Source organism: Vipera ursinii (assembly GCF_947247035.1).
Source record: "Vipera ursinii genome assembly, chromosome: 4".
Lineage (NCBI taxonomy): Eukaryota > Metazoa > Chordata > Lepidosauria > Squamata > Viperidae > Vipera > Vipera ursinii.
The window spans coordinates 84,976,666-84,998,289 of NC_139514.1; the positions used below are offsets into that span (position 1 = coordinate 84,976,666).

A 21,624-nucleotide genomic window follows, 5' to 3' on the forward strand; every position below is an offset into this window, starting at 1 on the left:
ATCTTTTTTACATCGTGGTGACCAAAACTGGATGTAGTATTCCAAGTGTGGCCTTACCAAGGCATTGTAAAGTGGTATTAACACTTAACATGATCTTGATTCTATGCAACCTAGCTCTGTGTTGGCTTTTTGGAAGGTGCAGCACACTACTGTGATTGTCCACTACTGTGATTGTCCACTAGGACTCCAAGATCACTCAGTTGCTACTGTTAAGCAAGGTACCACCTATACCAGGGGTCAGCAACCTGAAACAGTGAAAGAGCCACTCGGAACCGGTTCCCTCACAAAAGGAAAAACGGGGAGCCACAAAAAAATGTGTGCACATGCGCGTACATGCGCGCATGCGCAGAACAGGGTTTGCCTGAAGAGTGGAGCCAAGGCGAGATATGCACCTACCCTGCATATTTGAATTGATTGGTTGAACTTAATCCCACCTCTTTTTTTTTTGGACTGCACATGGCAGAGGACTGGGAGCCGCAGGAGACGCGGGTTGCAGACCTGTGACCTATACTATACCTGTGTATTTGGTTTTTCTTGCCTAAATGTAGAACCTTACTTTTTTCACCATTAAATTTTATTTTGTTAGATAGTGCCCAATGTTCAAGTCTGTCAAGATCCTTCTGTATCTGAAGCCTATCTTCTGGAGTATTGGCTATTCCTGCCAGCTTAGTGTCGTCTGCAAATTTTAAGAGTTCCCCATCTATCCCCTCATCCAAATAGTTGATGAAGATGTTGAAGAGCACTGGGCCCAGAACAGAGCCCTTGGGCACCCCACTACACACTTCCTTCCATGTAGATGCAGTTCCATTGAGGACTACACTCTGAGTACGGCTGGTCAGCCAGCTATGAATCCATCTGGTGGTGCTGCTGTCTAACCCACATTTTACTATCTTATCAAGTAGTAGGTTGTGATCTACTTTATCAAATGCCTTACCGAAGTCCAAGTAAATTATATTCACAGCATTCCTCTGGTCCACTAATTTTGTCACCTGGTCAAAGAATGCAATAAGATTTGTCTGACATGATTTGTTTTTGACAAACCTGTGTCTCATTCATTGAATCCTTCCCAAGCTCCCTCTAGGTTTGTTGAAATTAGTTCTCTTAAAGTCCAAGACTCTAGTTTGACTTGTTCTATTGCTTGTACTTGCATAATGTTGAATTCCAATATTGCATGGTCACTCCCACTGCAAGTTACCTGTGGTTTCAATATCTTCCTTCATTTCATCTCTGTTAATGAGAACTAAGTCCAATATGGCTGATCCCCTAGTTCCCTTCTCTACTTTTTGGGGAGACAAAGTTGTCTGCTAGATTTGTCAGGAATCTGATCTTCCACTTGGTGCAGAGTTTGTCTCCCAGTTGATGTCACAGTAATTAAAGTCCCCCATTACTATTGTGTGCTTCCTATATACCTTAGTTAACTGACTAACAAAAAGTTCATCTATTACCTCTGTTTGGTTGGGTGGCCTATAGTATGCACCTATGGCAATGTCATTTCCCCCCCTTTTATATTGACCCAGATGCATTCAAGACTCTTCATCATTGTTGTGCTCTATTTCTGTAAAGATGTAGTTATTTCTTATATAGAGAGCAACACCACCTCCTCTTTTATTTGGTCTCTTTCTTTTAAATAATTTGAATCCCTCTAGCTGTGTGTTCCATTTGTGGGTTTCATCCCACCAAGTTTCCGTAATGGCAACAATATCATATCTGCCCTCATTTCCTGAATTTTTAATTCACCCTGTTTGTTGCTCATGCTCTGTGCGTTGGTGTATAGACATTTGAGTCCTTTATGACTAACCCTGTGTTTACTTTCTACATAACCTCGGTCCAGATAGGGGCGCAACTGGCACACCAGGCGAACCTGGGCAAATGCCCCCCTGGCCACGACTCCAATATGATCTTCAAAACTGAGTCGTGAGTCCAGGAGGACGCCTAAATTGCGCGCCCTATCAACGGGAGGCAACACCTCTCCTCCCATAACCAAAGATGGAACCTCTTGGACAAGTCGAGATGCCGGTACGTAAAGCCACTCAGTCTTGGCCGGGTTGAGCTGGAGCCTGTTCTTCCCCATCCAAATCTGTACCGCTTCCAGGCAACGGGACATCACGTCGAGGGCATTTGAACAAGCCAGCCTGGTCTGATGGGTTTGGGGTATTTTAATATTATTGTATTAATTTTTATTGGAATTGGGCTGCATTATTTAATCTTTTTTTAACTTTTGTATATAGTATTTTTATTGTATTTGCCCTGTACACCGCCCTGAGTCCTTTGGGAGAAGGGCGGTATAGAAATTAAATTAAATAAAAATAAAATAAATAACCTATGTGGTGCCTGAGTTCCCCTGTTTTCTTATTGGTCCACCATTTTCATATTTTTTCAAAAAATAACTTGAGTTCTTTGCAGTAATCTTACCTCTATTTTCTTTTAGTATTTCTATTTTGATTGTTTAAGGATCTTCCTTTTGTAACTGATATCAGGAGGCAGCCTGCAATGAAATTTGCTCCTACTGGAGTTCAGGCAGGTGTGTGTGTGTGTGTGTATACACATACATACATACATACATACATACATACATACACACATACACATATAGAGAACGAAGCTGAAGCCATCAGCCTGAGGATGACGAATGAGATTTCGTCGAAACGTTGCTCTTATACCTTCAATTCTACGTGGGGAAAAAACCGAATGACCAAAGATCTACATACAAACACCCGCGTTATATTTCCCCCCCCCTTTCATTTGGGGAAGTTTTCCATTTTCAGACAAAAGTCATCTTAAATACTGTATATGAGTGGTGATCTTGTTCTTGTACCCTGGCATGTATCAAATTTTACTTATATCATTTCTGGTTCCTCAGCATTTCAGCTGAACTGTTTTGTTTGGGAAGTCCCCATATGTTTAAAGAGATCTGATTCTCCTGACATTCATATCACCTTTTTTAATTAACATAATTTTGTAGACTTTTTTGTTTTATGAGAAATATGAATGTGATTGCTTCCTGGACAATTTATTTACTGTTTCTCTGCCAGGAAATCCATACTTAAACAGCTTTTGAACTATTAAAATTAAAGCATGTATGAAGGTCTGTTTAGAAGCTGATTGCACATATTTTCAGGTCTGCACTTTTTTGCTTCACAGTACATACACAACGAATAGTGCAGAAATAATGTAGCGTATTTCTAATTCATTACTCAAATTTTAAGTCTCTTACTAGATTAATATACTACTTTGAATTATTTTTTTGTCCCCTCATGTGTAAGTTCTATGAATCAATCAATAATGATTGATTGGCCACATCAGGGAAAACTGTTATGTGTTAAATATACATTTACCTAGTTTGATTAAGGGAGTATTTACCCAGTCTGTGTAGATAATAGAAATTACCTATTACTAAAACATTTGCTTTGGATTTCTGCCTGATTCTTTTTTCCAACCCAAGATGATCTGAGCAATTCTCTTCAATAAGCTAATAGTATATTTGTGATGCTAACTTACTTTCAGGAACTTTCATTATATTCCCAGTGTAACATTAAGAGCTCACAGAATTCTGGCCAGTTTGTACATGCAATTTAGTTGGACTCCAAAAGGGGGAGCAACAACAAGTTGCAGTTAGCTTAGAGCTGTCTGTGTAAATTGATCCGAAGTACTACAAATAGTGACTCCATGGAGAAATCCATTTTGACTGTCCACAAAAAACAGTATTCCCCTGGATTTCTGTTAATGCCCAGTCATTCAAAACTAGGCCTTTCAGGTTTCCCAGCTTGGCTTAGAGCCTGTGGGAATATAAACTATGTACAAGTATGCCTCCACAGACGACATAAATGTTTTTCTCTGGAGCCTTTGGCTTATTCCATTCGTTGTCACATTCTTTCATACATTCATTATGTAGTTTTATGCTGTTCTAACTGGATGATGAAAATATTTTCACGTTTCCCCAGTTCACCGCTAAGGATGAATCACCTTACACTAAATGCTGTAGTGTAGATTAGTCCTGTTGGTTTTCTTCAATAGACTAAGGTTAAAAGGATATAATAGTATGGTGGAACTAAGAGTGGGGAAGAAGAAAGTGTCATAATGAGAATAAAAGCCTGCTTGCATGAAATGTGATTGCAATCATAAAATAGCAATATAGCTTTCTTTTCTGCAGAAGTTGGCACAACTTTATTTTTGTAGAATTTAGCAAATAGTGCTAATTTTACATAAAAAATTTGGATAAGGATGAAATGACAGCGTCGTTGTTCTAGGTTTTTAATATCCATTTGTTTTGTAAAACATGGCTCTTGCAACAACATCATTGGCATAGTCATTCTTCGTAGTGCCTATGTCCATTCGCTCATAGCTTTGGACATTGTTAGGTCCTGCATTGTATGCTGAAATTCCACCTATCATTTAAAAAGTGAATGGACAAATAAGTTACATTAAGAACATAATGCAGGCATTCCTCAAGTGCTAAGACAAATTATAAATTGAATCTAGATTGGATTAACCATACTCCTGATACAAAATAAGTTAAATAGCTGATTAGAGGTAAAGCACAGTATTCAGGACACAAGATTTTTTTCTTTCTACTTAGTAGAAGTAAGTAAAAGTTTTGGAATAATTTTGCCTGCAATAGTCTACAAACATGCCTTTGAAGGGCTTGTGTCAATGTATATATTCATAAGATTACTCCTTTGAAGTTTTTAAAAAAGATGTTTCTAACAATGCATAAATTCTATTATCAGAAAGTTAAGCAGAGGTTTTATTTAAATATACTAGAAGATAGGAAATAATATCTTTTGCAATTAATGTATGATGAAACATAACATTTCTAACATTCTGCTTTTATACAGGTAGTCCTGACCTGTACTCAAGAGTTACAGTTGCTGCAGTACTTCTATAGTCATGTGATGAAACCTCAGATGTTTGGCAATTAACCTGCCCTACAAATGACTGCTAGGAAACTGCAACTGGTTGGGCAATTTTAAAATAATAAAAAAGGATTGGTTGGAAACAAAAACTTACATCATAGATGAATGCTAGAGCAAATATTTCACTTCTAAAGATCCCATCTTTGGCTGAGATTTTCCATTTTCTTCTCCAAACTAGAGGACCATCATCACATGGTATAAATACCGAGTCCCATGGAAAAATGATGTGAAGGATTTGGACATAAAACAGATTCTATGTAGATTTTAGCAGAATGATTTTTCATACCTTTGAGCTGCTGTTTGTTTGTCCATAACGGAAATTTTTTTTTAATCTCGTCTATCATGCTACAGAGAATGAGAGTAGCCTGATTAATGTGTTCCTCACTATCCCAGGTGCCAACTAGTTTATGATATCTTTTATCCACCTGAAAAATGATGAAATTGCCTTTAATTATTCTGTAATAATTATTATGCCAGGATAGTTTAATTACTTTAAGCTAATAATTAAAAAATACAGATCAGTTACCAAAAGTGGTGTACAGTCAGAATACGGGAAAGATACTATAAAGAGGGGAGACAGAGTGTATGTAGAGAGAAATGGAAAAACCTTCCATTATACAAGGCTGTGTTTTGCTTGGGGACAGTTTTGCTTAGAGTTGTTGAACATTGGGCACTGTGGGTTTCATAATTTATAACAAAAGTCTTTACCTGCATTAACCCAAATCCATTTCCATGGTCACCCCAACCATCTTCTAGGATAGTTCCAGCATGTGATTCTCGAGACATTATAGCAGCAATCACAGCAGGATCAATATTTGTTTTTTCACTGACACGCTTAATCTTCATTTTATATTTCTCTAAATTGTTTAAATCTCTCCTTGCAATTATTTTTGAAGCTTCAACCCCTTGCAGACAGAAAAAACAAACAAACATGAGAAATGTGCTTCTGATTAAAAATAACAGTTGGAATTAAACTAAACAGAACAGCTATTTTTTGCTGTTATATTTAAGAATTTGATCAAATAGGAAACCCATCTCCATTATAATGGTCAGTGTGTCACTGACAGCTACAATTGATGAGTTTATCAGTAACTTTGTTAAAAATTCTAGTTTCTGGAAAACTAAAGTGCCATTGCTTTCTTCAAAAAAAAAATATTTTCAGTTTCTCAATCTAATCCACATTTCCAGCAATATTCCATTCTAGCATCTGAATTAACTACATTAGAAGCTGTTTTTGAAATTAAAGTAAATGCTGCCACCTAATGAACATCAAAGAAAACTTAGAACTGATAGTGTTATCTAGTTGGTAATGAAACAACCTAGCCTATACATCAAGGACACCATGGCTAATTTAGTGTAATGGTTAGGCTAGAAACTGGAAGGCCATAAATTCTAGTCCTACCTTAGACATCAAGTCTGCTGGGTGACCTTGAATGACTCTATCTTAGCCTTAGAAAGAAGCAGTGGTGGGATTCAGCTGGCTTGCACTAGTTCGGTGGAACTGGTAGCTAATTTTTTGTTGACTTTGGAGAACCAGCTGAAGCCCTAGCCCTTTTTTGCCCATTTCCAGAAGTCCATTCTGAGATGGGGAGGCCTCCTAGGCCCAGAATGGCTCACTGGAAGTGAATGGATGCCACTTCCGGAAGTCCATTCTGGGCCTTGGAGACCCAGACCCAGAACAGATTTCCGGAAGCAGTATCCACGCAGAGAACCAGTTGTTCAGGAATTTGAATCCCACCACTGGAAAGAAGGCAAGGCAAACCACTTCCAAATTCTTGCCAAGAAACCTGCAGGGATTTGTGAGTAAAACACTTGACTTTAAGGTACGCAAACACAAAAAGAGCATTAAGTGCGTATTAAATTTATTGTGCAAGTGAAAAAAACCAGGAAGTAGGACATAGGAACCAAAGTAATATATTTACAGAAAGGACAGCAGCCAATAAGTGAGTGGCTCTTATGGCAAAAGCAGGGGTAGGGGAAAGATGTTAAAGAAAAGAATAAAAACGAGGATAAAAGCAAGCAGAAGTAATGTTCAGAAATCATAGCAAGGACTACAGAATGAAGTGAAGACATAACATTAAATGCCAAAGAAAAGGCCTCTCAATTCTCATTCTTAAGAGGAGACAGAAACCCTTGTTTAAGAGTATGGTTCTATTGCTGTAGGGTTATAATTATGCAATTATATATATTGTTATAAAGCAAATCTAGTCACTGTGTTTAAGCAATTTGCATAGTTGCAATGAACATCTTTTTTTCCCAAAGAAGAAAAGGAACATACAGACTTAAGCACAGTTACACATTGAACAGAAAAGAGAGAATAAACATTTACATCACATCAATGTTAACATTTGTCTCATTTATCGGAAACATGACATATACATAAATTCCAACATAGGTAGTCATTAATCTTACCCCCAAAATCCAAGCCTTCTTGTTTTCCAGTTTCAAGAGAAGCTCCAGTGGTATCCACATCCATTATGTTACCGTAATAAGAAGAATGAGCTGTTACAGAGGCATTAAATTACTGTCTGGTCACAAAATGTATTAGACAATCTATTGCCAAGAAATTCTGTTTTGCGTTATCTGAAGCTGGCAATCATAATGTCCTGATCTAAATAAGAAGTATATATTCTATTATAATAGGGACGCGGTGGCTCAGTGGGTTAGGACGCTGAGCTTGTCGATCTGAAGGTCAGCAGTTTGGCGGGTCAAATCGTGAGTGCCGCGTAACAGAGTGAGCACCTGTTACTTGTCCCAGCTTCTGCCAACCTAGCAGTTCGAAAGCATGTAAAAATGCAAGTAGAAAAATAGGGACCACTACGGTGGGAAGGTAACAGCGTTCCATGCGCCTTTGGTGTCTAGTCACGCCGGCCACATGACCACGGAGACGTCCTTGGACAAGCGCTGGCTCTTCGGCTTTGAAACGGAGATGAATACCGGCCCCTAGAGTCAGAAACGACTAGCACGCATGTGCGGGGGAACCTTTACCTTTTATTCTATTATAACTTGTGTCTGTAACCTGGATGAAATGAGGCAGCATAAAACATTTTTTTTTAAATCAAGGTACCTCAAATGGGCTAACTTACAGGATGTATGACCTAACTTTGATTATACAGTTCAACATGGACTACTTTCAAGGGAGAAACATCTCAGGATATCTCCCTGAAATTCTAAAAGCTTTTCAAATACATTAGAAGCTGTGCCATTGTGGAAGACACTGAGACTTCTGGTAAAGAAATAATTCTGAAACAATGATCCAAAGCGTCACAGGTTCTCTAGTTTCAACTATAAGCATACACTAGTCATTTAGAAGAATGCTTCTGAAAAGATGTATTACTATAATTCACTATATTACTATAATTCACTAAGCTGATCAGCAAAATAGCCCATGTTATACATATAAATTGTACTTTATGTTTAGAAAGGAAAATTAAAATAGGCATATCTTCAATCTACTTGTGTTTAGCCCATTAATTCAGTGGAATGGATATGAATTAGGCCAGCTACATAGCCAGTATAGTTTTTCTACTAATTTGGGGAATTATCAGAAAACCTGGAGATAAGTTTGGATCCTGCAGATTGACGCCTGATGGGATTCAGCTTGACTTAATTTCATCTTCTTGACAGGGACAGCATGGATGTTGGAGTACTGAAAGCTGCAAAAAATATCCTTTTCCATGAACTGAACCATTTTCCAACCCAGCAAGGGAGATTCACTTTATGCTACTGCTCCCAGTTGCTTGATTTGCTAGGAATCATAACACTGCACTCAGTCTAAATTAAGAAGAAGGGGGTGGATGGGGAACCTTAAAAGAAGGAAGCAAAAACACTAATGCTATACTAGTCTCAAAATTAGCTATTAAGGTACACAACTTTATAAATACTTCTGGCAAAATTAGACACCAACATTTAGCACACAAATGACTAGTTCTTTTGTAACCCTCACCCTGACCACTGCCAACAGTTACATATTTTATAATAAAATAAATACCTTCCATGATTTTCTGATCTCTACAGTCACTTTTGATTCTGTGTTGAACAAAGAAAAGGCCATGTGATTTCACTTTCAGAATTAATTTGTTAGCTGACCAAACAGGATGTTAGTTGCAACACTTGGGAAATAACTTAATTATATTTCAGGAAAGTACCAAATGAAAGGGGATTGTCACATACCTGATTGGATTTCTTGGGATAACAGCAATCATGTTCATTGTACATTTTTAGTTGCACAGATTTCTTTGTTAATGGGACTCATGAATATTGTTTTGAAAATTACTCTGAAAATAGATGGTATTTTATTGGAAAGTTTGTCTGGAAGTCAGGCTTATGTTTTTAAACCACTTATTATATAATGATTGTTTTAAGGATTTCTTCAGACTTCAAACTGAATTTGACCTTCCTAATGCATAGTGGCATAATTTTCAATTTAACTGTTTCAATGGCTCAGTATGAGCCCTATGATTTTGCCATTTCAAAGGCACCTGAAATGGTTTCTTGTGGAATCTACGACAAAAGTAAAACTTATATATCTATGCTTTGCAGGCATCATTCTGGCAAGGCTTCCTCAGAGCAAGGGTTCAGAAATATGGATCACCTTGCAGTATTTATAGTCTATGTGGAATTGAATTTGTTAAGTTGGTTGATGACTGGAGGTTTGGGGGAACAGAACACAGATCAAATTTGAACCATGAATATAGTAACTGCACCACAGCACATGAAAACATCTGTATAAGAACTTTCATTAATGGCACAAAACATACTGCAGCTCATAAAAGCAGAATTCAAATACCTGCACAATATTTTTATTAAGAACAACTACACACCCTCCTTTCTTCAAAATGTATCATATATTCTGTTCTGAAGCATATTGTCTCTGGTGTGACATCCGAGGAATAGCCTGGACTTTGGTAATCACTCCAATTGGGGACTTAGATACAAACTAAAGAACTGAAAGACACCGTGCAGACCACAAGGACACTCACATACTTAAGAAATAGGTCAAAACATGAAGATTATTCCAGCCACTAGGCATGAGTATAGAAAGTAAAGGGATCCCTGCAGGTTTTACTCAGCTAGCCATAGCCAACTTTGGAAGGGAGCCTATGACAATTCGCTGCAACCAAATTCACCACAACCAAAGGGCCTATTTGCAGCAGCCAACTCACTGCAGGACAAGAGTTACAGTATCAAAGAAATGGTGGAATAGCATCATTTTAAAAAGGATGCAAAAAGAGGGACAATGAAATGTGGATGACAAAAATAAAAATATTTTTTTTATTTTAAATTGAATTGTTAAATTGTCCCACGGTGAGTTGTCCCTGATGAGTTGTCCTACAACGAGTTGGCTGTGGTGTGTTGGGCACAGTGAGTTGGTTGCGGCAAGTTGTCCCATTCTGTTTTGGAGGATAGTGCCAGTTCAAAAGCAGTGTCAAATCTGTTTTCTCACATTGGATAGTTCAGACTAACTATCTGTATAATTGAAAATGTGTAAAGCTGGGTGTATTATTATTATTTTATTTTTAAATGCTATGGCTCTATTTCACAATGGAAGAATATTTTTTTGTCTCATTCCTCTTCCCAACTCTTAAATTTTAGTTCCTGTTAAGAGAAATACTAGCTTCAAACTTTGAAGTTTCCTCACAATAACCCAGGTCAAAAGAAAAGAAAATCCATCCACAACTGGAATAAAATTGACAAAAATATTGCTGGTCACACACTTTTGTCTTCAGTTCCAGAGGAGTCAACATACCAAATTCTTGGCTTCAGTTGGCTTTTTTCTTCCTTTTGCGTTTGTAGGAAAAGGATGAAAGAAATTGTGTTTCCATAGCATCTTGAGGTGAGCCAATAATTTTCATCCGTCGTCAACATTTCTTAAGAGTTCTTTACAGCTGAATAATGATGATGATGATGATGATGATGTTGGAAGGGACCTTGGAGGTCATCTAGTCCAACCCCCTGCTCAGGCAGGAAACCCTATACCATTTCAGGCAAATGGTTGTCCAGTCTTTTCTGAAAAACCTCCAGTGCTGGAGCATTGACAGCTTCTGGATTTATTTCCTTCCACTTCTTGAGGCAGCAAAAGCACTGTCTTAAGTGTTCTACAGGCATTCCTCAGCCCATGACCATAATGGAGCCTATCCATTATGATTGCAAGTTTTGACAGTTGTTAAGTGAAGCTTCCACATAATTGCAATACTTAATAATTCCCACACATTCTCCTTGATGCCTGAACTGCAATACCTCCCCACCTCACACATGACCTGCCACAGGCCTCCAAAGGCCTCCCTTATTCCTTGAGGCATACTGTGGTCTTCTTCCCACCCCTCAGGATCCCCATAAGCCTTGGGTCCACTTTCCCACCCACTGGCCTGCAGGGAGGCTGAGGACAGAGTGGACTGCTCCCAGAGAGATCTACAGTAAAGGAAGTGACCAATAGGTGATGGGAGTGAGGATGAGGGTGTGGGACCCACCAGGATAGGAAGCAGGCCCAAGGCCTGCACCAACCCAATGGGGCAGGATGGAGGGGAGATAGGTGGGGTGCCCCACTGCAGAGACCATGCAGTCCAGCAGACTGCAAGTGCCCAAATTTTGTTCATATGGGGCATTGCAACAGCTGTAACTTCAAGTTGGTTGTAAGGAGCTTTGGGGGAGGTGTCCATCATAACTTTGGTCACCAAGCAGTTTTAAGACAAGGACTTGTTGAAAGAAAAATCTTCATCAGGGTCCAGTCCAAGCTGGGAATAAACAAAATGGAGACTGCTTTAGAAAGAAGGTTGTAGTTTATTGAAGAGGGGAGCCAGACAGAAAGATGGCTCTAGAAAAGCTGACCACATGTAGTAGGGAGTTGTGGGTTCTTGAGCTTTTGTTTGGAGTTGTTCCTGGGGTATGAACTTTGACCTGAGTCTCAATGTGCCTTTCTGGTATTCTGATGGTGGTGGGTTAATCCTATTATGTCCCAAAGGTCATATCCTGCTTCCCTGGGGCTGTGGATTTTTTGGTGTGAGGCATTGTTGATTCTAGGGACCTTTCTTTCTAATCCAAGCTTCCTGACTCCAATTTTCCTGACAAGATTATCACATCTGCATTTTCTGCAGACCTGGTTTCTGTTTGGGGCAGAGAGACTTGGGGTGGAGGAGGTTTGGTTTCTGCCTTTAAAATCCTTTGGGGAAATACATTCTGCCTTTTTAATATTTCCCAAAATATTTCTTTCTATATTTCTTCCTACTATGTGGTAATGATGATCATATAATTGCCAAGGTCTATACGATGTTATTAAAATTGAATTTGGAAAGTGAACATATAAAACACTATGATCCAGTGGGCAAGAAATTTTGAGTATAATGTGATGTTTGAATAATGGGAGAATATTTGGATAAAAGGCTTAAAATTCACATTAAATTATAACCTAAAAGAAAGTTTTTACAAAATGATGTATTGCTGGTATTTAACACCAGATAAGTTATCTACAATGTATAAAGGTATTTCAAATGAATGTTGTAAATGTAAAGAAGGGACTTTTTATCATTTACGGTGGACATGTGATAAGGCAAAGAAATATATTAATGCAGAAACTTCTTAAAGTGAACATAAAGATCAAACCATAAACTTTCCTTCTTGGCCTAATGGAAAGAGAACTGGAAAAAAATTGAAACTGTTTTTATATATGGTGATGGCAGCAAGATTGCTCTATTTATAAAAGTGGAAGGATACCTTGATTTCTACCATGGACAAATAGTTACAATTCTGATGGAATTTAGCAGAGATGGCCAAATTGACTGTGCTGAAAAAAGAAGAGAACATAAATACTTTTGTTTCTACTTGGAAACTGCTTCTGGACTTTGTGCTTGAGGTGGGAAAAATGATATTATGATTTTGGCTTTTACCGATTAGATTGATTTGCCAATACAAAAATGGCTAGTGCATACTACTATAGAAATGTAAAAAGTTGGGCTTCAGGTTTGCCAAGTCAGCCGTTTTGGATGTCTGGAGGACGGCTCTCGTATTCCACGTCCAGATTCGCATTGCTGGGGGGGTCCTAAAAGGACCAAAGAGTCGCCCAGGAGGGGCGACCAGACAGAAGGGGCTTTTGCAGAAACGCGGGAGAGCCGCAATCCCCGTTAGTGCCTGCATTCCCTTTGTACTGGCGAATGAAAGACTGGCCATAGGAATCTGGCCAGTTACTAGGCTGCAGACAGCTGAAGTCAAACTTACCATTAGGTAACATTAAAGCAGCGTGGAAGAGACGGGTGTAAGATTACTCTCTTATACCTTAATCAACTTCTTTTCACCTAATTAAGCTGCTAAGTACTTTCCCCCCTGTGGAGAGGGAGGGGGAAATTTAACCCTCCCTTCAAATAAATGGCGAACAAGCCCAGGGGTGGTTTTTTAAAAAAAAAGTTGAAGAAAGAAATGGACTAAAAGAATTTCCAAAGTACTTGAGGGCCACCCAGTGGCTAAACCTGAAATTGCAATCTGACTTTTTCTTTAAAAAAAACCAAGAAAATACTTAAACAAAACAAGATAAGAGTAACCTTGAACACCAGATGTGAAATTTCACTATGGAAGTGTTTCACAAACAAATCCATGCTATGTGGGAAATATCTTACCAAACGTATCAGTTCCTTTCTACAGCTGGTGACGAAATAAGACCTTTTGGAAAAGAATTAGAAAGCATCTTGATGAAACAAACTCAAACTCAAACTGTGACTACAACTAATATTTTATTGGGACAGAACTTAACAGAAGAAATTGAACAATTAAATACAATGACAGAAGAATTAAATATTCAACAAATACAGGTTTTTGAAGATTGTAAAGGAGAAAGGATGGAAAAAAGTTTATTTGGATCAGGACAATTATATCAAGAGGTGAAAATAATGAGATTTGGTGCTGTTGGCAGATTCTTCAATCCTTCAAAGGTGGACACTGGAGGGCCACTTCAATGATATAGCAACACAAGAATGCTTTGATGACCCTGAGGCAAAGAAGCGTAAAATGATATGGCAAAGGAAGAAAGCAAGAATAAAATTGAAGAAATATGAACATTTTTAAGGGGCCTGAAATAGATAATACCAAAATAGACAGGATTGTATTGGGATTATGAGAGATTGTTTTGATGAGTAGATAAAATTACTGATTAACTAAAAAAATAAAAAAATAAAAAAATACAGATGTATGAATACTAACATTGAAATATTGAGTTCTTTAAATGATATGGGTTAAGATGTATATATGCTAAAATGATAGAATGTAACTAATATACTTGGATGTAGAAATATGAGAGGATGCATTAAATGTTGAAATGGAAGAAATTTTGGTTAATTTTTAATATGTGGAAACTATAAATGAGAAACAAAAATATTATATTGTCCTCCTCTTTTTCTCCTCCTTGCAATTGGTATTTTAATGACTACTATTCTAAATACTGTATGACTAATATGGATATGGAAATGAGATAAATAGGAACTGGATTACATTACTAGGTATTGGAGAAAATTGTGTAAAGGGAAAGGTTATTTAGCAATATGAAAATGAGAAATCTTAAACGTTTTAATTTCAATATTAATGTAAAATTAAAGCTAGAAAAATAGATAAGGTGTTTGATGTTTTAAAGATGGAATGTTAAAATATACTAAAATATTGATAAATATATATAAAATAATTACTAAATGACTGATGGGTAGCAATAAGAAATGTTAATTTAGATAAGAGATAGTATGTATTAAAGGAAAAAAGAGGAAGTATTGGTTGTAATAATTTGGAGATTTGTAATAATATGTATTTGTCTGAAATGGAACCATTGTAACCCAGACACCACGTTGCTTTTTAAAGATATTATTGTAATATTGGAAAACTAATAAAAATTATATATATATATATAAAAAGAAATGTAAAAAGTTGTTTGATTTTAATGTCTGATTTTACTGCAACAGAGTTAGAAGTCAGTGCCTTTTGTTTCTTCCCCTTTCTTCACACCATTTTCCCTTTTTCTACTGTTGTCCCCTACTATGTTTTTGTATTTTCACATTTTATGTTATAAACAAATAAAACTAATAAAAAAAGTTTTAAGTCAAGGACTACCCGGGTAAGATTTCACTCGTTACCCCTAGCTTGAGTGAAGCCAGCTTCATAACAACTTCTGCCCGAGTAGATAATCAAAAGATTCCCTACTGTTTCATGTGAGGGCTATGTCTGTTAATCAGTTTGTTACTAGGAGGCCTGGTCTAGCTCTCCTTCCTTTTCCTGGAAAGCCTGCATATAAAGACTGGCAGCAAAATGGCTAATGGGTTGTTGTTGTTTTAATGGGATGAAATTTATGGTATGCTTTGCATTGTTCTATTCTACTGGGAAGTAGTGCTTTGCTGGTAGTTTTAATGCAGGACAGTTAAGGAGGGCAATTAGTGGATCATTCTGGTTTATTTCTTCTCCTACTAAAAATCACCAGCTGGCAATTAACACCAGTCACCAGGCTCTCTTCTGAAATGTTTCCCATACCCTCCCTACTTCTGTGGAAATAATGTTGCTTGAAAAATTATAGGAAAAAGAACTGCACTTTAAATGAAAATTATATAAAAAGCCAATATAGGTGCATGTACAAGTATATGATATAGAAAGTCTTATTTTTATTTAAAACCCTTTCAATGAATTATCAAATAATTAAACACAAAGAAGTTGGATGACAGTAAACATATCCAAATATGGTTATGAAACAAAAAATGGTTTTAAAGTATGATTTCAAAGGCCTAGCCATCATCTTAATGACTGTAAAGTTTGAATTACAAGCAAAATATTTTTTCAAATAAAAAAGGGTGCAACAAGAATCATTCTGTACAAAGGTTTGTAGTATTTCTGAAGATAGCTCCTTCCTATTACCTCCTTGAAAATTTATTTGATTTGGTGGTCAGTCAGCTTTTATGTGCACTCAGAAAAGCCAGAGTATCATTTTACTTTTCTTGAATCAATAACCTATTGAAACAAATTTTAAAGTGCAGGGAAGCACTACTGCCTAATATCCAGGAGCTTTCTTAACTCTAGATAAATAATCATGCAATGGTATCAGCAGTGTACAGGGTACTTAAGATTATAGACGAAATCTAACTGCAAAGTTCTTAACTACAGGTATTGTGGAAGGGGCATTTTTACAGATGAGATACTTGCAAGTTAAAAGATCAGCAAAAAAAGCAAAACGTGGAAGATGTGTCAATTATTCAATTGTGCTATATTGACTACCGTAGAATCCACATCTCCAGAGAACCAAGCACTGTCCCTGGACAGGACTAGATCATTCCTTTTCCAAATGGCAAATGACAATAGATGTATTTAATCTATCAGGTTAATATTCCAAGCCATGCCTCTTTTACTTTTTTGTTGTAATAAGCCTCATCCATAATTATAAAAGAGCAAATTGAGAAAAATGGAGTAATCTCTAAGGAGGCATAAAACATTTTAAGATTATAGTACTCAGAGTACTATTTTAATGTAATTGAACACTACAAAGCCAACATTATTAAGGATTAATATCAACCTTTTAAGCCAGTTAAGTTTTATAACTATTCTGGAAACTACGTTTATAAAATGAGAGTCAGATGCCCTTACTATAAACTATACCCATCCAGGTGACTCACATTCAAACCTGTCTTCCTAGCTGAAAGCCATGTTTTAGTTATTTTTCTTCCACTTCCTTGTATCTCTGCCCTGTGGCTATCCTCATGAACTTCTCTTATGCTTTATTTCTGCGATTTGAGAAATCCATGGTTTCCATCCAACATTTGAAGAAAGCAAAGCTTAAATGTGATTCCAAAACTGTGGCATGACTTTACTTGTGGGATATTTATTACCTCCATTTACCCCTCACCTACACAATGTCTTTATTTTTCATAGAAGAAAATATAAAGAAACTTAAATCTCATTTTCTTTCTTCTTGGGAAGATAGTTGCAGTAATCTTGTGCCCAGCAATGACTGTTATTTGATTGGCTACCAATTAAATGGAAATTTCCCATACTCGCTTTAATCTGTGCTTTTTAAAGTTCCTGTGAGACTTAATTTTTCTCCTAAGATGAGATAAATTGTAATAATTTGCAGGTGGAGGACATTTACATGTGATATATAGGAAAATATTCTTTCACCTACCAGGCTGTTAATATTTACGTACAGGATTCTTAATATTTCAAAAAGCTGCACCAGAACATGTATATATGAGTGAAGAACACAGTGCAAGATATTGCATTAAACTGTGTTCTTATCAATTTAAAAATCCAATTTTTCCTGTGGTTAGTTTTAAAAATTATAAGCTGTCCTTCAAGCCTCAGAATTTTAGTTCAGTATATTTGTCATGTAATATTTATTGCTAATTCAGCTCTAACATACAGTGTACACAGCTGGCAGACTTAAATTTTTAAGAGGAAGATTTCCTTTCATGAGCTCTATAAGACTATTAGAAAATGAGTGTCATGTGCAAATGTTCTGAAAGCAAACAGCTGTATAAAACATTCCTAAAAATGTATCAAACATAAAAGAAAAATGGTTTACAAACATTTGTATCATGAATTCTAATCATCATCAGAATCTGAATCGTATTTCTTTCCTCTGATTGTTTTCTTATCCAGTTTTGTGAAAGAGGTTCCAAACTTCTTTTGGCTTTGGAAAGGCGGCTCCATTAGGTTGCCACTAAAAAAAGAAGAAATTACTAATAATGTAAACATCTAGCAAAACACAAATTGGAAATACAATTGTCTGAAGCCAACTTCCCCTGCCCCTTTGTCATTACATCAAAAAAGGGATGCATTATTTTGCTTCATGAACCTCTTAGGATTATAGTAAACATTTTTAACAATTAACAGGTGTGATTGAAAACATAAGAAATGCCCTGTTGGATCAATTGCCTAGGTCATCTAGTTCAGGGCTTTTCAACCTTTTCACCCATTGTACCACTTTTAGGATATGGCATCATCGAAGTACCACACCAGTCGTCTAGCAAGGTGTCACAAACCTGATGACCAAAAAAATAAAAAAGGAAAAAAGTGATGAAGTACAGGTAGTCTTCGACTTACAACAGTTTGCTTAGTGACATGTCGAAGTTACAATTGCACTGAAAAAAGTGCCCCCCAAACCGCAGCTGAGAAAGACACCTGTCTGCATGCCCGGCGGTGCTCTTCCTCCTGTCTAAGGTTTTCATTGTTGTGAGCATTTCTGTTGAGGATTGGCAGGGTGGGGTGGGGTGGGGGTGTTTCATTTTTATCCCCCCCCCCCGTCTGCTGGGTGGTTGCAGCAGGTTTTGGTCACTTCACATGATCCTGGGACACTGTGACCATCATAAATATGAATCAGTTGCCAAGCATCTGAATGTAAATCACAAGACCCTGGAGATGCTGCAACTTTCCAGCTGATCGGTGCTTCTTCTGGGCTCAGCAGAAGCACCGGGATCAGCGCCGAGCTCCAACTGGAGCCCGGCGCTGATCCTGGCGCTTCCACTGAGCCCTGACAGCCCTGAAGAAGCGCTGATCCTGGCACTTCCGCTGAGCCCTGACAGCCCTACAGCTCCAGCCATCTCTCGCCGAGGCTTATGCGGTGCTGCCACCGGTTCAGCTCATTCCCCTCCCTCACTACCACTTTTCTAGGATGGTCGTGTACCACCTGCCAGGTGCCAATATACCACAGGTGGTACCGTACCACTGGTTGAAAAGCCCTGATCTAGTTCACAATCAATTGGTCCACACAGTGGCCAACCAGCTGCACAAGGAAGCCCATCAGTTTCAACAGATGGCTTTCAGAAATAAAACTTAGCAATAGCAAAAGCACTTTTATATACCGCTTCACAGTGCTTTACAGCCCTAAGTGGTAGTGTGAAGAGATAATCACACTGCTATCAATGTTAACAGCACTTGATCCCCACGACTTCAATGTATTGATCCAACCCTGTTTTGAAACAAGCCAAACTGATAATCACCAACATACAGGTAGTCCTTGACTTAGGACCATAATTGACTAAGATTTCTGTTAAGTGAAACATTTTAAATGAGTTTAGCCCTGTTTTATGACCTTTCTTGCTTCAGTTGTTAAGTGAATCACTGCAGTTGATAAGTTAGTAACCTGGTTGTTAAGTGAATCTGGCTTCCCCATTGACTTTGTTTGTGAGAAGGTAGCAAAAGGTGACCTTGGGACATGACCTTGGGATGCAGCAACGGTCATAAATATGAACCAGTTGCCAAGCATCTGAATTTTAGGATGCTGCAAAGGTTGTAACTGTGAAAAACAATCATAAGTCACTGTTTTCAGTGCTATTGTAATTTTGAATGGTCATTAAATGAACTGTTGTAAGTTGAGGATTACCTGCATTGTAATAGTAGCAATAGCACTTCGATTTATATACTGCTTCATAGTGCTTTGCAGCCCTAAGAAGTTTACAGAGTCAGCATATTGCCCCCAACAATCTGAGTCCTCATTTTACTGACTTCGGAAGGATGGAAAACTGAGTCAACCTTGAGCTGGTCAGGATCAAACTGCTGGCAGCTGGCAGAGTTAGCCTGCAAAACTGCATTCTAATCATTGCATCATCATGGCTCTTTATATCTTGTGGTAATGAACTCCAAAATTTAATTAGCAAAAGTATATTTATTCCTTGCCTTTCTCTTATAAGATGGCACCTAGAAACTAGTTAATTTTTGTTTGGGGACTGTTATCTTGTAGATTAGGGAAGGATATTGGAAATTTGTAATAATAATTAGCATGTTTGACAACTGGGACTGATTTGAAAATCAAGGTGGATGAGGAAAAGTTGAATGTGTTTGGATTAATGGTTGAAAAATGGAAACAGCAGGCAAAAGAACAGGATACTGAACAGAGAAAAAAACACCTGAATGGAAAGAACACTGGAATTGAAAAAGGAACTTGATTGGTGGCTAACCCAGTGACATTCAAACTCAAGATTGTTCCAAGAAAATGAAAGAGAGCAAGAAAGATAGCAGAATATTCAAGTGACTGGACATTTAGTTTAGGTTTCCATGTTTATGAGCCTCTAGTAAAAATTGATGGCCTTGGATACAGGCTGCTTTTGACAAATGTTAGTTTTGTCTTGAATAAAATCTCATTCAGACATCATATGGTGATAGATAAACGGGCATGTATTATGAAACCTGATTGGGCAGTGGTGAAGCAACAGCTTTGTGAGAAATTTGCCTTCCTAAATCTCAGGTGCATCAACAGCTGAAGTGTTGTGGCTGGGATGATGGTGGTAATGACTGTGCATGGAACGTTTGCTGTGACTAGATGTGCTGCTCTGCTGGTGCTTGGACTAGAAAAGGATTATTTGAATAACTTTGGGTCAGACCTATATATGGAGCAGAGGATTTGCATTGGGCTCTTGAAGCTGGGAGGGTGCCCCTCTTTGTTTTATTGGAGCTTGCACAGTTTTTTATACCTTGCCCTTGGTTCCCTACTGCAGCGTTTCCCAACCTTAGGAACTTGAAGATGCTTCAATTCTGGGAGTTGAAGTCCACGCATCTTCAAGTTCCTAAGGTTGGGAAACGCTGCCCTACTGGACTGCCTACAACAGGGGTGTCAAACTGCCGGCCCACAGGCTGGATGCATCACCAGGAAACCATGCCCACCCCATTGCCGGCAATGGCGAAAAAGCTCCGATACATTGTGTGATGTCATGTGACGTCGTGAGTTTCACATGTCTGGCCTACAAGGACTGGGGGCTGGAGGAACCATTTTATGGTGATTCCACTGTTTCTTTAATAAGAAGGGGTAGTCAAATATTTGACTACAGAAAGGGGAAAAAATATTTGATCCCCTGCTGATTTTGTACGTTTGCCCACTGATAAAGAAATGATCAGTCTACAATTTTAATGGTAGGTTTATTTTAACAGCGAAAGAATAACAAAAAATCCAGAAAAATGCATTTCAAAAAAGTTATAAATTGATTTGCATTTTAATGAGTGAAATAAGTATTTGACCCCTTCACATGGCTTAGTACTTGGTGGCAAAACCCTTGTTGGCAATCACAGAGGTCAGACATTTCTTGTAGTTGGCCACTAGGTTTGCACACATCTCAGGAGGGATTTTGTCCCACACTTCTTTGCAGATCCTCTCCAAGACATTAAGGTTTTAAGGCTGATGTTTGGCAGCTCCCTCCACAGATTTTCTATCGGATTAAGGTCAGGAGACTGGCTAGGCCACTCCAGGACCTTATTGTGCTTTTTCTTGAGCCACTCCTTTGTTGCCTTGGCTGTGTGTTTTGGGTCATTGCGATGCTGGAATACCATCTGCGACCCATTTTCAATGCCCTGGCTGAGGTAAGGAGGTTCTCAACCAAGATTTGACAGTACATGGCCCCGTCCATTGCCCCTTTGATGCGGTGAAGTTGTCCTGTCCCCTTAGCAGAAAAACACCCCCAAAGCATAATGTTTCTACCTCCAGGTTTGATGGTGGGGATGGTGTTCTTGGGGTCATAGGCAGCATTCCTCCTCCTCCAAACACAGCGAGTTGAGTTGATGCCAAAGAGCTCGATTTTGGTCTCATCTGACCATAACACTTTCACCCAATTGTCCTCTGAATCATTCAGATGTTCACTGGCAAACTTCAGATGGGCCTATACATGTGCTTTCTTCAGCAGGGAGATCTTGAGGGCACTGCAGGATTTCAGTCCTTCACGGCATAGTGTGTTACCAATTGTTTTCTTGGTGACTATGCTCTCAGCCGTCTTGAGAT

General features: G+C 38.1%; 1 protein-coding gene across 4 annotated transcripts in view; it reads right to left on the reverse strand.

Annotated features, from left to right (window-relative positions):
- Positions 1 to 4,146: 4,146 nt before the first annotated feature.
- Positions 4,147 to 21,624, reverse strand: part of TXNDC9 (thioredoxin domain containing 9) — a 29,890-nt gene continuing 12,412 nt past the window's right edge. Inside the window, exons 1-6 of one of the 4 annotated variants that reach the window (XM_083362978.1) lie at positions 17,447 to 17,549; positions 8,905 to 8,942; positions 7,326 to 7,415; positions 5,622 to 5,818; positions 5,200 to 5,338; positions 4,147 to 4,385 (exon numbers count right to left, since the gene is read on the reverse strand). In XM_083362978.1, coding sequence (XP_083219104.1) covers positions 4,252 to 4,385; positions 5,200 to 5,338; positions 5,622 to 5,818; positions 7,326 to 7,415; positions 8,905 to 8,942; positions 17,447 to 17,457 — 609 coding nt within the window. In that variant the 5' untranslated portion in view covers positions 17,458 to 17,549 and the 3' untranslated portion in view covers positions 4,147 to 4,251. Of the gene's footprint in view, positions 4,386 to 5,199; positions 5,339 to 5,621; positions 5,819 to 7,325; positions 7,416 to 8,904; positions 8,943 to 13,112; positions 17,581 to 21,624 lie in introns of those variants that run through there. The other 3 variants (XM_083362977.1, XM_083362976.1, XM_083362975.1) reach the window with 3 other exon arrangements.